The 17,932-nt window shown below is 41.3% G+C and overlaps 1 protein-coding gene across 27 annotated transcripts in view; it reads left to right on the forward strand.

Annotated features, from left to right (window-relative positions):
* LOC134624906 (receptor-type tyrosine-protein phosphatase delta-like) overlaps window positions 1-17,932 on the forward strand; it is a 406,192-nt gene that overhangs the window by 377,645 nt on the left and 10,615 nt on the right. For 18 of the 27 annotated variants that reach the window (XM_063470050.1, XM_063470052.1, XM_063470063.1 and 15 more), the window contains 7 exons: window positions 1,130-1,141; window positions 1,886-1,998; window positions 5,548-5,645; window positions 8,636-8,759; window positions 11,905-12,080; window positions 13,754-13,873; window positions 14,371-14,525. In XM_063470050.1, the coding sequence (XP_063326120.1) occupies window positions 1,130-1,141; window positions 1,886-1,998; window positions 5,548-5,645; window positions 8,636-8,759; window positions 11,905-12,080; window positions 13,754-13,873; window positions 14,371-14,525 (798 nt within the window). The remainder of the gene's footprint in view (window positions 1-1,129; window positions 1,142-1,885; window positions 1,999-5,547; window positions 5,646-8,635; window positions 8,760-11,904; window positions 12,081-13,753; window positions 13,874-14,370; window positions 14,526-17,932) is intronic. The other 9 variants (XM_063470055.1, XM_063470056.1, XM_063470071.1 and 6 more) reach the window with 1 other exon arrangement.

The raw sequence follows: 17,932 nt of genomic DNA on the forward strand, positions 1-17,932 counted from the left end.
TTGGTTTTTCCATTCGTGGCAGGCAGATTTACACATCGATTACCCAGCCAGTGTCACTGCCACATTAGGGAACATTTAGTGCATAACCAGCATATATTTCTCTTGTCAAGATCAATTTTTATGTGACAAAAGTCGCCTCCTGTGCAAAACAAATGGAAACAAGCATGTTCTGCTGAGCTATAGGAAAGGGCGTGGGTATGACGAGCAGAGAGAAACAGAAGTCAGGGCCAACTAGGGTTGCAGTGCGATCGCAAGCAAGGTATCCTCATCAATGCTTTAAATCAGTATTATCATTATTATTACAGTCATGTTACATTAATCTGCCTCACTGTAGTTTCATGTGGGCATTTAACACATAGAACAGAAGGGCAGTGTTCATTTGTGTTTGATTTTTAAATTGGTGCTTAACGTTACTGCGTTTGCAGAGATGCTCATTTATTGCTCTCTCTGACTTGCAGCAGTACTACTACTCTGTTTTCGTGTGCTTGGGCCACAGTGTACTGTATACATTACAGAGAGTGGATATCTCAGTCTTAACGAGAGCATATCCACCCCCGCTGATGTTATCGTTATTAGTGATTTCGCAGGGGGGGGGGGGACAGGATGGTCGGACTGCCAAATCAATAGAGCGCGATCGTTTTGTTTTAAATAAAACAAATTTGAACGCTCTTATGTGCTTGACATGCACACATTCATTCGAGATCCTGATCCCACTTGAACGTGCCGACGTCGTGACTTTAATAAATGCAACAGTGGTAGGCAGGAGAAGGCAGACACAGCAATTAAGAGTCAAGAGATGACTTTTATGCTCGAACAAGAAGCAATCAGCTGAAACTGCTTGAAATAGCAGAGATACAATGTACAAATCTTGGATGCACCTGGGAAACTGTAGCATTTGAAACAAAGAGCCCCAAGGCTGCATAATTGAGCATAATCTCTGAAGTGAAGCATCACTAATCTCGCACGCGAAGCAAAAACTGAGATATGATTGGTATCGTTTGTCTCTCATGCAAGCCAGCCATTTACTTATTCTAAGGAAAGGTTTATGGCATTCTCCATTATACAAAGTCAACGGTCTTACCACCTAATGTTTTGTTGATATTTCTTTTCTTGCTCACCAATGGAGCAGCAAGCCGGACAGGTAAGAGTGAGAAAGAAATAGATAAAGACCTAATTCCTTTCAAAACCCTTTTTTTTCCCCCCTCGTCCTTGCTGTGCATATGATACCTAAACCTATAAAAACTGCTCTCTCTCATTTGGAGTTGAAATGACCTGGGAAGCATGTTGCTTACATCTGCTGTGTTTGATAGGAGGAGATCAAAGCACAAACAGCTTGACCTTTCCAGCTGCTAATTAACTTTGTATTCATGGTGCAACATGACCCCCTAACTTGCTTCTTTTTTAAAGAATGAACTACATTTATATCTGTGAAAGTGGCACTTGATTCGAAAATCTAACAAAACTAAAAAGGGAGTGGAGCAAGTTTTCTCTGAAACAAAAAACACTATCAATATATAATGTAATGCACTCTTAATACCAACCCCAGCTACAGCTTCCAAATTACTAAAAAGTTGTATCCAAACCTTCGCCTGACATTAGTAGTGAAAAGTGAACAAAAGGCTTTGCTAAAGGTAGTATTTACTGTCTAAGGGCTTATTGTACTTGATGGCTTTATACTATAACGTGATGTTATTTTGCCTACCTCTTATAGCCCTATGTACTACAAGAATGTAGCCCTGTCACTTCCTTAATTACATATGTGCCTTCATTATTCATGAGACCGCGAGGCAAGCTTTGAGGTTACACAATAACAATTAAGAGTTTTGAGTACAAATTAGTCAAATAATCTCCCGGAATTAATTAAAATTGACAATTTGCTCCACAGAAAACGAGCTGAATCTGAAGCTAGAAAAGGTAGTCTCCCCAACAGCAAGGAAATGCCGCTTCATCATCCCACTGATCCAGTTGAGCTGCGACGTCTCAACTTCCAAACACCCGGTAAGTATCCCGAACGATGCCACATGTTGTCGTCTTGGTGTGGTGTGAATTTAAGACTGAGAATGTCAGTGCTACTGAGTGCTTGCTTTAATTAATTCAGCTAGCCTAATATGACCTCACTGTAAAAAAAACACATTATCTTTGCAGTGAGATTGGCACAGAATGTGTGAGCAGTTTGCAGGTAGATAATGGACAGGTGCTTGAGAAGACACAGAGGGTCAATACTGACACGGGCCTCCCTGGAGACATTTCTCAGGGAGGAAATGGAGAGGCAGAAATGCGAGCTTGACAGTTTCGTGACATCTGTCATCTTCCTCTGCACCTGGGTTATCCAGGTCATCCAGACCTGTCACTCTCGCAGCGGTGTAGTCCTGTTAGAACAAGGAGCATCGCGGAAGTTGAGCAAAATACAGAACGTCTGTGTGTTTCATTCGGTATGCAGGCCATAGGGATACGAAAGCGGTGACAAGCTGTAAACAGCGATGTTTACTCGCGCCGACCTTTAGTGCTGAGGTGAGTGGTCGCGCCGTGGCTCAGTCGTGCGGCCGTTTCTCGCCTCGGGAAAAGACGGGAGCCGCAGTCCATTTATCGCCTGGAAAGGTGGCATGCATGTTTACCTCCATGCTGACCAAGAGTGGCACACTTGACTGCCGTTTGAGTTCCTCTGGCACTCGCTGCTTTGGGACAGGTGTTCAGAGACTGCCAATAATGTTGTAATATCAAAGCCATATTTTTCAGGTCAGCTAGTATGAAAGGAGGATGAATTATCCCCGCAGGCTCATTTTTGCTAAAGATTATGCATATTTATGAATGCTCTTCAATGATTTTAGGGGCCATTACAGACCGTTTCATCCCAGCAGAGGGGTATTTTTCCTTTTGGCTCAGAGTGATCTCAACTATCCTTCCACTATTTCGCTCACCTCTCAAGCCATCACTTTTCCCCCCAAACAGCCTTTTTGAGAGCTGGTATCTTGGCTCAAAAAGGGCCAAACATTTCTTTTTCCTACCACCTGACCACTTTCTCTCAAGTCCTGAAGCAGCTTCTACATTAGACCACCTCTCTCCCCTACTCTCTCTCAGCTCTTTACCCCATCAATGGACATTTTCATCTTAAGGACGCTTGATGTTTGAGCGACAGTGTGTTGGAAAAGGTACTTTCATTGTCCCCCAGTGGTGGAAATGGATTTTGAGTAGTGGGTTGCAATAGAAACGGCCTTTGCCGTCTTTCAGAGAGACGCGAGAGTGGGTGGGAAAACGCTGCAGCTTCCATTAGCTAATGCCCACTTGTGCCAGAAACCAAAATGAGATATCACCTCTGCAGAGACAGACTAACACCCAGCTGGTGTGTCATAATGGCACATAAATTCTCAAGGTGGAGATCTTTTGCCATAGTCCAGATGTTGACACCGTAAACAAAAAGGAGTCTTGTTGAATTTTCTTTCATCTTTTTCCCTTTATCTAAGCTCTTAAATATACTGACACCTACACATAGACTATTGCATTGCTATTATACTGCCAAGCCTCCAAGTAGTACATTCAATACGTTCTCACCCCAGAGCATCAAACACTAGAGCAAAAAGACAGGACTTTTAAGACACTTGGTGAGGCAAAAATCTGCCAATATTCTTTTTCTTTCAGACACAAAAAGTATAAGCAGATTTCCCTAACGTTTCTTCTGTGTATTGATGAGTTCTTGCTAAGATAGTGTGACACTGCACCTTAAAAATAATCTTGTTGTACTGTCACAAAAAGCTACTCCTTTATGCTCTTCTAAACTGCTCAGATCAGCGGGTTGTTTGTAGCGTTTCAGTTCATATCAGTTGTATTTATATAGCAGCAATTCACAATAACATTCCCCTGAAGGTGCGTTATATTGTAAGGTAAAGATCCCACAGTAATAGAGAGAAAACCCCAACAATCAGATGGCAGACTATGAGCTAGCACTTGGCAACAGTGGGAATAAAAAGTCCCTTTTCAGTAGTGTAGTCAACAGAGAGGTTGCTCTGTGGTGGACAGGCTATCCACATAGTTAATAGGGTGCTTCTCCAATCTCTTCTATAGTTTTTTAACTTTCATTCATCAGCTGTTATAAATGGCGATATCGGTGTATCAGCAAACAGGTAATATCGGGCGATATATATCAGCAGGGCAAAAATATCAGCTTTAATAAAGTACTGAAATTCTTTCAGCTTCTGCTGTTATTTTGCATTGATATTCTTGATGCACTGGTTGCAGCAACACTGGATCTTAAGCAATGACGATGCTCACATTTGCAGAGTATAGTATTGAAATAAGTTAGCCTGCCAGGAGATAGCGGTTTGTATCTCATTTTGGACTCTGTGTTGCTTGATTTCATTTTTGCTTTTTACTTGCTTTATGCTTATTTTTAGATACCATAAAGAGAAAGAGATTATAGTTTGGGTAAATGTGTGAAACCCCACAACAAACCCTGCAAGTTGAAAAATGTGCTGCTTCCAAAGGCTTGTTTTAAAAAGGACCTTATTGGACAAGCTGGGAATGAATGTTTGGCCTAGCTATCGTCATAAGCCAGTGTCGTCTCACTAACACCAATGGCCACCTGTGAGACACAAAAGCAGAGTTTGAGGGAGGATTGAGAATCAGCTGATACAATGTCGGCAGTCAAGTGTAAAAATAATGGCAAATAAAGCGGTCGCAGTGATTTGCGATTCTGGGATTTTCAGTTCCCCGTATGCTTTCTTATTTCCATGAAATAAGCATGGTGCCATAGCAAAGCTTCTAGCATGTTGATTTATATGTTACTAATGAATGTCCCATTTAGAAAACACATAATCATGCAGCTCCCTCTTGTCACATTTCAATTTCTACCTTCTGTTTGTAAAGACAATAGTCATCACATTGCTCTGACGTCTGCAATATATTTAATTCCACCGCCGTTTCCTCCACAGGTTCAGGTGCGCCCAGTCACCCCAGTAACCTCCATTTGTCAAGTTAGTTGGTCTCGATTACACATTTGACACGACTTGTTTTTGGAATATTTTTTTTTCAGCTTTAACTCCTTTCTTTTCTTTTTTTTCTGCCAAGCCTTGTATCTCCATCCCCATCTAATCCATCTGATGTTAATGCTATATCATCACAGGAGGCGGAGTTTGAAATGACAGCCTTGAAACCATGTCATCACTCAAAGCAGACGTCAACATCTGGCCTAACATTGAATGTCTTTTCGTTTTGTTTCGTTCTGTTTGTTTTGGGATGTTCGTTCGTGTCTGTGCTTTAATGTCATGCTAACTGTCCACTGCAGCGTGAATAACGTTCTTCTCTCTCAGTAGGGAGAGGTCCCAGTGGGGGCAAAGTGTGCTCGGTGACTCCTCATTGGCTTCTGTGCCCATATTCTCTTTACCAGCATGGTCACTGCTTTGAGTGAACAAACTAGCCTAACAACGATCCGCTCTTCCATTTTCCCTGTTGTAACCACATGCCGCTTATCTAATGATTCACCGTTTGCTTGTGCTTGGGTGATGCCCTCTCGAAAGACTTGTTGACTGACCTTGGGTCCAATATGATTGGCAGGTATGGCCAGCCACCCTCCAATCCCTGTCATGGAATTAGCGGATCATCTGGAGCGCCTGAAAGCCAACGATAACCTCAAGTTTTCACAGGAGTACGAGGTGAGTGTCGGAAAATTCCTAATGTTGATTGAGCTCTGTGAGTGTGAGTCAGCTGCTTAAACTACAACTTTTTTGGGGGGTGTTGGTCAAATCACATAAATTTACTTAATTAATATTAAATTAATGATATTTAGCTGCATGTGTTTGGTGCCTGGCTTGCCGGTAGGGGTGTTGGCAACTACTTTCATCACCAAACTAAGATTTATAATGATCCCGTATTCCTTTTTTTCTTTCACTTTAGGCTGTTTGACATGTCAACACAGGTATAATTAATAACACTAATAATGGCACATTCCATTTCTAGTTCCAGGACCCTGCTATTGTGCCTGCTGGCTCAGTGACATTGCTTCCCAAGGCAGCTGAATGGGTTATTAATTTCATTAGTAACACCTGTGCTTTTTTCCGCTTTGACAAGTGTATGCTATAAAGTAAGCCTACATGACTAAAATGTCACGGCGGCAGCCACAACATATATCATTTTATGATTTAAAGGTGAACTCTCGTCATTAAAAATTATGCTGTTGGTGCTTCTAGTATCTAAGGGGGTGGGAAAATAGATACTAAAAGGTTTTAAAATATAGCACTACACCTTACAAGAGAAATATGTTGGATGGGGCAAACAAATGTATAGACAGATGTTTAGCATTGCTTATTCTCTAGAACTCGATTGTTTCTCATACGCTGACTCTACTTGGGCAGGATAACCTGGTATATAAATGATGTCCTGTATTTGGTAGCTCATTTTGTCACCCAATATTAATTTATAATGAACAGGGCTGAAGGGGTGTCTGTAGTCTTCAGCTGACTCATCAGATTTCGTCATCCTCAGTCAGACAAACTCCAACTCCACTGTTTTGGACTGCAGCTAGCAGTGCTGGCTCTGCTCTGCTCTGCTGTGAGCTGGAGAGCTACTCTCACCAGAACCTGAAGTCATGGAAAACTGGCTCATGTGCGACTCCACCAAGATCACCGAGGTTACAGAGCAGCATGGACTACCATCGCTCGCTGCAGTTTATACGTTTTAGTTGGAGTCTGACTGTGGAACATAGCAGGCCACAATTAAGTACATAACAATGAACGTATTTGCAGAGAAATGCCTAAACAAAGTTAATGATAAGAACATGTTAATAGAAGCCATAGCTGTGTGTCTCCTTGTATATGTGCATGTATAAATGCTATGGGAAACACTCCCATCTAAACATTAAGATCTATGGTTCAGTAACTGCTAGTCACCTATGCATACTGACCATGACAATCATCAGGATAAAAGTGCATTAATGAACAAAGCTCAAAGGTATATTCAAGTGTCATGCAATCAGGCCTTCGGTTCCCTTATCTGCTGACTGTATTCAGGCAGTTGTAATTGTTACCTGCGTATTGCCATGTAGATGAAATTACACTGGCAGAACACTCATGGTACCTCAAAATGCATGCAAGCAAGAGGTGCTTTCTGTATGAGATATGAACGGTCACCTTTTCTCTGCCAATTTCTCTCTGCAGGTCCTTCAACAACTCCAAAATCTATGAGGTCACTGTATGGGTGCCTGCCAAGCTGCCCAATCATTATTGCAGCTTAAGTACATTGAATTCCAATTTCATAGTGCTTACTCAAGAGCAGTGGAAAGCAATTTTGCGAGCACAATGAAATAAAGATTCCTATTATGAGCAATGTTGCAGCCCACTGTTTCAACATATTTTGATAAAATATCAGGCTAAGCCTGCGGTTTGTCTCCCACATATTTCTGCTTAGGTGATTTCTACAGACAAAGAACTCAGTCTTAAAATAAATTCCCATTGGGCTTAAATGTAAAATAAATGAAAACACCAAGTTTATCATACACACCTCTGCATCATCCGTGTAATATTTTTTCAACCCTAAACTGCTTATATGTTTATACTTGTTAAAGATAAAGAAACTATGAGCAATAAATTGCACCAAAATGCCAGATTTTGATCTTATTGATCATACAGATGATTAAAAAAGTACAATCATTCTCATATTTTGCTATTTTGCACTTGGTCTTCCGTCGCCTTCACTGGAGATTAACTCAAAAAAAAAAAATCATTAATAGCACAGGAACAATATTTTCCTGTTAATGCGAAATGAAACTCTATCTATCACGTCTTTATGTTTTCCCTTTGTGATATTACATTTTATAGTTCATTTCTCTGCAACGGGGGACCGTTATCAAGCCCTGCTTAGCAAAGCTGAAGGAGGGCCTGGATATCAAAACTGAACTAGTCTCAAGTGTAGCGCTCTACTATGAGCCATAAAATCCTGCTAATCAAATAAGAAAAGCTGATGTGAACACAAGCAATTTCCTCTGTGACCAATTCAGAATGCATTATTTTGTTAATCTAATCTTTTATATCTAGAGGTTATTTCATGCCAAAAACAACACATAGTTCAAATAGTTCTGAGAAGTGGGGAATTCACATTCATGGCAAATGCGCCCTTACAAAATGTTTTCCCACATTTCTTTTTTAACATTTGCACAGCAAAAGAGTGAACTTTGTGTCCAGTGTGTGTAGACACCCCACTTTCTAAAAACCTATTGGGTAGTAGTACCCAAAATCAAGTATGGGAGATTAAATGTGTGGGTAAGACTGATCTATGGACTCACCAACTTCACATCTTTGTGTATGCAGAGTGGGTGTTGTACTGTACTCACTGGAATAAAGTCTGTGTTCCACACACATGATGTTAAAACAGTATCCTTCATCCTTTCAGCATCCCCGGTCTAGCAACAGCAGCAGACGTGACCTCGAGTCCCAAGCACACTCTTAAAGCGGTTTATTTAAACACCCGTATAATGTAATAGATATGATTTTCATTTTCACTCGCTGTGAGGTGAAATGCATTTTTCAGTGGGCATTCTGACAACACGCGCTAGGAATCGCCAAAGAGTGAAATTCAATCTTGTTTTACGTGCCAAACGGAGCAAAATAGTTTCACTGCAGTCACAAAACAAATATCTTCTCTCTTACAGTCCATCGACCCTGGCCAGCAGTTCACATGGGAGCACTCCAACCTAGAGGTCAACAAACCAAAGAACAGATATGCCAACGTGATAGCCTACGACCACTCCAGGGTCTTGCTCTCAGCTATTGACGGTATGTCGCCCACCTACATCCTCGCTCCTAACTGCTGTATCGATTCTGCAGATAGCCGGCACAGCCTCATCTTTGGGACCTCGGGAGTGCAACCAGACTGTACTTTTAAATTATATTCCTTCACAAGCATGGCAGCCTGCTTATTTGTTTTGATACCCCAGGTGCTTGCAAAGAAAAGGGAAAAAAATGGCCTCGGGAGAAAGAAAGAAAGAAAGAAAGAAAAAGGCACTTCTGTCTTAAAATGCTGAAGCAAGCATTCAAATGAAACCAAACAATGACCCACAGTTAGAGATACAAGTGTGTTTCACCGGCATTTGTTTCTTTGCTGCTTTATTACACTTCAGGGTTACATTTTGCATTAAGCCGAGGCCTGTTTTTAAGCAGAATTTATACGCTGAATCCAGAACACACATACACACACAAGCATGACTTTTTTTTGTGCCTTTTTTAACCTAGTCAAACTCGACAAACTCACAACAACCCACAAGATTGCTGGTGCTGATTTAGTGCAGGGTTATACGGAAAGGACTCATTCATGATTTTGTACTTTCAGAGTCGAACTTGAGCCCATTACAGGCTCGATTTGAACCCCACCAGTACGCTGCTCACTACATTAAAGATGCGTTGCTCACGAGTTTCTAATGAATGAAAGCACATTTTGAAATGGACAGTTAAGTGCCGACTCCTTCACCACTTTATTGGATTAAACACAACTTCACATACAGCTATTAATTAAGCATATCCACTGAACTGCTCTCAGGGGGGGCGAAGGCAAATAAACAAATTAGTAAATGGATAATGTGACAACAACAGATAGAAACAGCCTTATAGAGCCCCCCAACCCACCCTTTTTTTTGCAAGTCTCTCAGAAACAGCACACAGCTTGAGCACTGATGGAGCTCCATTAGCCAGACGTATAAACACATCTGTACAACCACATTGGAGGCTTTGTGCTGCGGAAAGTGAGTAGTTCTCAGCCAGGGGGACATGAGGGACTTCCTCTATTCTTGCTAAAGCTTAAACAAAGCCTTTCGGCAACCAATGTGTCTATTGTTTACTTTGATTGAGTTCTTTGAATAAAAAGGGATTTGGGATTTCACATCAGAGTCTGAAGACGGAATTCACTGATGTGGGGGGACGGATCAACCGAATCTTTGGCAAACAGGCGGCCCCGGTGCCTGAGTGCATTCGTGGACTTTAATTGCGGTGACGTCACTGAATTTGCTCCACATTTGCTGACTCTTGACCGTCCGCCTGACCGTACATAGCATACACTTGCAAGATTAAACTGGAACCTAAAACTTTTTCTTCCTTTCACTTTAGCGTTTTAGAAAAGTTTTAGATCAAACCCGAAAGTCGTGTTTACTCGATAGTAGTGTCATTGTGTGCTGATGAAACCATATTTTTTTAAAATACTGTATATAGATAAACTAAAGGAATTACCTTTAATTTAAGTCTTTTATTGAGTTTGATCATGTTTGTCAGTGCAGCCACTGCGAGGAGGCACCGGTGTTGATTAAAACTGAAATGTCTGCGTGACTGCGTGTCAGGTATTTGTACATGTAACTGAATAAAAATGTAAAATTGGAAAGTTAATTTAAAAAAAATTAGAAAAAACTAAAAAGACTAAAAGATCTGCGCTCCATTTCCCATCAGCTCTGTTATTTCACAACAGCAAAGTTATGCATGAGCTCACTAGTTTTTCCATTGATCTATTTCAAGCACAGAAGCTGTCACAAGTAATAAAAATATTCTGCTCTTGATTTTGTCGCCGCCTGACCGACAAAGAGGTCGTTTATTAAGAAAATAAGTGAAACTCTCACGAGAAAACTTCTCCTGACGCACACGTTCTACAATAAGCGAGCGCGGGAATCGAAATTTAACGGAAATGTTATACGCGTTAACCTGTTTGAACTTGACTATGCCACGACTGGTAGTTACTATTCCTCATTAATACAGTAATTACAGTGTTGTACTTTAAAAGCTCTCTGAGATTACTTTGCCTTTCCCTGACGACTGAGTGCCGGAACAACACCGTGGCAATGTTTATTTCTTAATATTTACAGAGAAAATGGTCGAATTTAGACAAATCCTGACTGACAGAAAGCACAAAGGCAAAATCCATTTGCAAATGTGCATTAAACAACTTGCTTCATTCTCATTAAACCACAGTGATGTCTCCTTTTTTGCTCCCCCCCCCCTTTTCAAATTGAATACACACTGGGCTTAATTGTACTTATCCCTTGTCCATCACAGAAATGCACAACCGGCTGGCTGCGTGGACAGCTTCAACAGCAAAATGAGTGGGCGGTGGACAGTTTTGGGGAAAAAATAAATAAAAATAATGTGTGTGGGTTTTTGAATGTGTTCATATTCCATTTTCTTTCCCTTTTTTTCTGTTGAATAAGTTACCTGGGAGTAAAAGGGAGTCTGAGAGAGATGGGGGGGGGAGAGGAAGCGGTTGGAGTGAGGGGATTCTCTGAGACGTGGCGCCCATGCAGATGAGACTTATCTTGGTCGACCATGTGTGCACGAAGCCCCTAAACTGCCAGTCCTAAAGCATTGACTAGCTGTCAGCTCTGTCTCTTTCCCCTGGATTCGAAAAGGCTGCTGTGCCTTTCATTTAATATAAGCAAAGGAAAGGAGGAGTGAGGAGCGGTGGGGGGAAATTGTTTTGCGAGTTTTTTGTTGGTTTGTTTTTCTCCGTGTGAGGTGATAGACTTCTAGGGACCGAGCTTTATCTGTAACTCAGTTGCACATATGGGGGTGAGGGGTGGGTGGGGGGGGGGGGGGGGGGGGTGGAGCTGTTGATTTAAATGTGTTGTTGATAGCAAATACAAATCCTTTTGGGCTGTAACACTGGTTCCAGAACTGACTGTTGTGCTTTTTTTTTTAATACAAAACAACAGTGGCTTTACTGGCATAAATTTAGGACCCACGGACGATAACGTGGCATTGTGCGAACACTGTGTGGGGGAGAATTACCTCCAGTAAACTGTAGGGATAATAAAGGCCTGGACCAATTTACCTAGCCACAAATGCCACTGTTGTGTGACATTTAAGGTCTGCCTCACATCGAGCTTGACAAACAAAACAAAAGTTGAAATTTTAATCCATTTTCACCCACTGTAAACTTTTTTTACAGGTATCCCTGGCAGTGACTACATTAATTCCAACTACATCGATGGCTACAGGAAGCAGAACGCCTACATCGCCACCCAGGGTTCTTTACCCGAGACGTTTGGGGACTTCTGGAGGATGATCTGGGAGCAGAGGAGTGCCACCATCGTCATGATGACCAAACTAGAAGAGCGGTCCAGGGTAAAGCTTTAAGAATCATTTTTAAAGCTTGTGCTAGAGTTCGCCGATATTCATTCATCAGCATCTATAAAATCATGATGACTTTTTTTGTGACACCGTTTAACATTTTTCCCACCAGAGAATTGTTTTACTAGTGACTCATGAATCATCAATCATTTAAGGCTTCCCAGAATATTTTAGCTCCATATATATAAAAAGAAGCAGCACACTGTTAGATTTTAACCACTGACGCACCGGAATCCCTGATTGCAGGAATATTTCATCACTGGCAGGGATAATGTTAATTGGGACACTGTCCTATACTCTGGGACAGTTTTTATGTATTTATTCACTACAAGAAGCAGCCAAGCAGCATTCTGTTACCCACTGATATCCTCAATACACACACACTCTTGTCTTACAGTCCTGACTGATTAGTATCCAGACTTACTTCATCGGCCTCATACTGCTTAAGGCGCCGGATTACAATCCGTGGTAAAAAAAAAAAAGACAGACCGTAAAGCCACATCTCCCAGCAGTACACACTTGCTAGTTCTTTAAGGTTGACACAGTCAAAAGCTATTATCCCCCCTCCCCCTACCCCAAACGTCTTGCCATATTTGACTGAGCATATGAAAGCTTCCTTGGACTCCATCAGCTACTGACCTTCACACTTCTATGCCTCTTTTTAAGAGCCCGGTCTAGTGTTAACAGGAGTGTGGACTCAATCGAGAGAGCGGGTTTCACTGAGCGTTCACACAATCTGCAAAGCAAATAAGAGCCCAGGTGTCTGCATTGGCCTATAGAAGCAGTGCTATGTAAGCACATTACTATGCTGTTTGCTGGGAGACCACCCCCACCCTCAAATCTGCCTATATTGTTTGACATTTGTTGCAAATATTGTGCTTTTGTTGCTGCTAAAAGTGCGTGTCTTTCATATTAATCAGTCAAATCATTCACTCATGCTGCCTTTGTATGTTTTGCATATCTAAAGCTCGACTATTTGCAAGTAAACAATATTATGAATCATTACATTACTCCCGGTGTCACAGACACTTCATTGCGCTTTGTGTTAATGTTATAACAGATGCTTGGGAAATTGAATTAGTGGCTGGTTAAAAACCTGATTATTCCAGAGTGCTGTTCAATTGTAATATTAATCAGTGGCAGAGAATCCTACAGCAGGATATGTTGGTGAAGCATGTGTCCGAAAACCACATCAGTGCTAGGGGACAATCTGAAGAAAAACAGTTTCACTGGAACCCAGCTTTTCCTTTCCCCAAAGCCAATAGTTCTTCTCTTTGTCAGCTAAGCAGTATTGCAATACAATGTTTTATTGGCCGTTTACTGTGAAACAGAGTACACTCAAATAGCAATAAAGCTGAGACGATAATATGAGTGGAAACCGTGCTTACCTTTGTAATTATGGTGTACGTCAGGACAATTAATAGCCCTGTTGGTTCACTACAAATATCTCAAGCTATTTCATTGATTAGAAAATCAAACCTAGTCAGCAAGAATAAGGGGAATTTGGGCATTTATTTGGCCTTTATTTGACTTGGTGCACTTGTACTGAGTGCGTAACTGAGATGCAGAGAATTGCTGTAAAGAGCCTTCATGCTTTGTGAACAAACACCAAATACATAAAGGTTTTATTGACTCCTTGCCTAATGCGATATGTCTCTCCACTACAGGTAAAGTGTGACCAGTACTGGCCTACAAGAGGGACAGAGACATACGGTCTAATCCAAGTGACCCTGCTGGACACGGTAGAGCTGGCCACGTACTGTGTCAGGACGTTTGCACTCTTTAAAGTAAGTATTTCTGTTGTATGCTGTATAGTAGCACTTTAAACCTCACAGTAGAGGGAAGATCTATGCAAATATAGCATCGATGTTGGTGTCAGATCGATACTAGTGTAACAGGATCGATACTTTGCTTCTGTCCTCTAAATTCCTTATTTTATTTATAGCCTATAGCACAATTAAACAACAGACGCTGACCCAAAGTGCTTTAGAGACCGGCACATTTACATTCCAGGGCTAAAAAAACACAGTTTTAAAATACATGAAAAGCTGAAAGGTGTTTTAGATTGTGTTAAGCAATCATTCATCTCATATGTCATGACACACTGCTCTACATAAGCTGCCTTTGTAACTTAAAAGTATGAGTATTGCTATTAACACTGATATCTGCAATACTGGCCCTATTTTTACTTGGTATCAGATCGATACCTCGCAGCATCTGCAGGTCAAATCATTTGATGTAAGCTGTGTTCGGTCACTGAGCTTTTCTCCGTGTTAACATTCAGAATGGCTCCAGTGAGAAGAGGGAGGTGAGGCAGTTCCAGTTCACGGCCTGGCCAGACCACGGGGTACCCGAGCACCCCACTCCATTCCTGGCCTTCCTGAGACGGGTGAAAGCCTGCAATCCTCCAGATGCAGGGCCCATGGTGGTACACTGCAGGTAAGAAACAACATGGCTTCGCAAAAACATCCTGAAGCATGAAATTGATTTTCTTCTCTCCATTTGCTGTAATGAATATATGAATACATATGGCAAAAACACAACATATTCTTGGTTATTTAGAGGTGTATGTTTGAGGTTTTTTTGGACTAACACTTGAAATAGAAATTAGACATGAACTATCAGTGAAAGGACGACTGTTTGATAGGATGTAAACTGTTGTTCCTCCCATCTGAAAAAACAAAAATAAAGAAAAAAAAAATCCAGCCCACCAGCTTTCACAGAAAGCACTTTAAATCAGAAGGTGTTTTCAACATCGCAGAACAAAGTGTACTGGTGTCATTGCCCTCAGCAAACTTAAACATCTCCTCCCACGCGGTGACACAAAGATACGCGCAGACCTGTCGTCTTCCTCGCTACACCGCTAACATGTCGCGCATCTGCAGCCCACAAGTCCTTGGCTCATCCCCTGGGTTATTGCATCTGAAACAAATAACTTTCATGCCAACTTCACTTCCCTCAGCGACATAAGAGGGCAGACTCCCAGCAGAGAGCACAAAGATATAACACAGACTTCTGGCTTCCCTTAACTCAGGAAGTCATCAGAGGCGCTGCACAGAAGAAGAAAAAGAAAAGTGACAGAAGGAGAAGGAGGGGGGGGGAAGTCGAAATTAAGAAGCAGCGATAGCGAGTGTAACAGATACAAACTTTTGTCAGAAAGCGACAAAAAGGGTAGGGGGATTACTGAAGAATTAGAATTACCACATGCTGAAGTTAATTAGTGCTAGTTGGCCAATCGCTTCCAATTGAAAACCCTCACTTTTTTTTTTTTTTACAGTGAAGCAGAATGCAGGAATTAATGTCACTGTGCAGATGGGAGTTTTTAATTCCTCTGGCACCCTATCAGATACAGTCATGCCCCAGCTCCAAATCCTATAAACCTAACTTTCTGTTTTACAGTTTTAAATAGAGCTATCTTTTATATTTACTTACTTCCAATACATTTTTTCACTCACTAAAAAAGACAAAAAGTAGTTTAGCAGATATACTTTAAATAAGATGAATAAATAAGATTTTCTCATTTAGTTTGTGCAGGTTTTTGTTTTCCTGAAGCTGTTTATGCACATGAAAAGAGGCCAAAATAAAAGCCTTGGAAAAAAAATCCACAACTGACAGCATGGTGCAGTCTACGGAGCAGTCGACTGATTAGTTGGTGCACCCAAAAAAAAATAAAAATCAGCTTGCATGTGCTCAGGCGCCTTATGTAAAGACCATAAAGGCATAAAAAACAAGCAATCAAGGTCTTTTGATTTTTTTTATTTATTTTTGTGTAAGGGAATGAATAGGAGCTTAAATGAGAGGGTTTAGAACTTTTAAAAATCAACTGCACAGGATTTCCTCCCTCACGAGTCGCTAATTAGAAGCGCGTTTCTCTCTCCTCCTGTCGCTCACATTCTCGGATTCTAGATGAATCCATACAGACGCTGCAAAATGCATTCAATCAAACGCATGCTCGTAAGCTATACCTCTGTTGTAAAAAGCAGTTAGGCTAAGAAATGTCCACTACAGGGAGCACTTTTTTTTTGTCGCACTTGCTTATGAAACATCATTAATATGGGTTTAGTGGGTGGCTAATGCGTCCCCCGCAGGAGTATTTAAGAGTATCAATCAAAATACATTCATCTGTTTTCCACTGCCGAGCGAACACTTGTCACAAGGTAAGACTAGAGGAATTTTCTTCCGGGGACATTGTAGCGTGCCTCTTGCTTTCCTGGTTCCTGCTGTTTTCAGTAACCCACAGGTCAGGGGCTGTTTTGCTCTTGTAGCTAAAGGGCTAGTCAGGCATTGTGAGGTTTCAGAAGAGGTCAAAAGGACATGATTAAATGTCACAGTGATCTCTGGCCTCTCCCAGTGACTCAGAAGGAAAACTTTAAGAACAACTCACTTACAAGTAACAGCCAAACCATTTCCTTCCTCCTTTTTTACCATGCTGTAAAAATTCCCAATGTCGGAGTACTGCGGCCCACCCAAAAACCAGAGAACCCCATGGGGTCCATCCAATCTTAAAACTTCACTCTAATCAAAATACAAGAGAAAGTGATGCATTTCCAAGAAAGCTTTATTCAAAAACCGGAAACAACACAGGCTGTTGGCTATAAATTGCTAATGCTGCCCACTCATATGCAAAATTTTAAGGCCAATGTGTGATATAAATATCCTCCTGAGAACCAGCCTATTCATTTATGTCATCTGTAATGGACATTTGTTTATGGTCTGTATCTTTTGACTTTTTTGAGCTACCACACAAAGTCCTGATGTACTAAATAGAGGACATCCTGGGCTTTCCATTGACATTTCATGTGTTTGGGTGGCCGCTTTTAGCTCCATAGAAGGGAGAAAATCACAAAAAAAGTTCAATGGAAAGATTCATTTTTATAAATTTCCTAGTAATTTATATAAATAAGCAACTGTATATATATATTCAAACTAATTTTAAAGTAATTTCAGAAGTTTAAAAGGTGGACATAGCTACCATGAACTCTCCCACTGCTTTCCCATTTTGAAGCCTTGAGTTGTGCCGCCGCCATCTTGGTTGCAAAACCCCCCCAGATGTGATAAGTGATGTTGGGTCTCTCTGTGAAACAACACACTTATTGGTTAATGGCTTGTGATTTCCAAGTCGTTAGCCAATGAGGGTGCAGTTTCATACCACAGCTAATCCCCCATTTTGAAACATGGTATGACCAAGATTTGCCAAACAGACTTTATTTTTGATTCAGTATGACCCAAAATGAATGACTGAGGCCATCAAATCAGAAGGAAAATGTTTGCAGAGGTCGCAAAGACTTAGTGGCCATCCATCCACAAACTGCAATTGCTGTATCGATAGCACAAGTCTGAGGCTTGCCTTGAAAAGCTTCTAGTTTTCATAGTAAAAAAACCAGGCAACCAACTTTGTCAGCGTTGCCTACTAGTGGTGAGCACAGGCTGTGCAGTTATGACGAGGTGTTACAGCCGCAGGGCGTGGCGAAAATAAAACAGTCCACACCTAACTGCACCCAGTGGCATTCATGGATGTGGTCAGAGACTTATAATGCTCAGTGCAGCAGTGCTTTTCCTCCACACCACATCTAGTTGGAGTCATACTCTAATACCAGTACTAGTTTTTAAAGCTAGTAATTCTTTGATGATAGAGAAGCCAGTGTTAAAGACTGAAGACATAATGAAATGTCAGTGGTGCTGTTAGGTTAAGCAACATTGATTCTTTGTCTTCTCTTTTCCTTCAAGCTATAGCTGTGTCTCCCAGTGATTCCAGTACAGTTATACAAATGGTTTGGATTATAGCCAACCCAATGGACAGTCAACACTAGCCAGTGGGTTGGGTTTAAAAGACCAACCTTCCATAC

This window comes from Pelmatolapia mariae, linkage group LG3_W (genome assembly GCF_036321145.2).
Source record: "Pelmatolapia mariae isolate MD_Pm_ZW linkage group LG3_W, Pm_UMD_F_2, whole genome shotgun sequence".
Taxonomy (NCBI): Eukaryota; Metazoa; Chordata; class Actinopteri; order Cichliformes; family Cichlidae; genus Pelmatolapia; species Pelmatolapia mariae.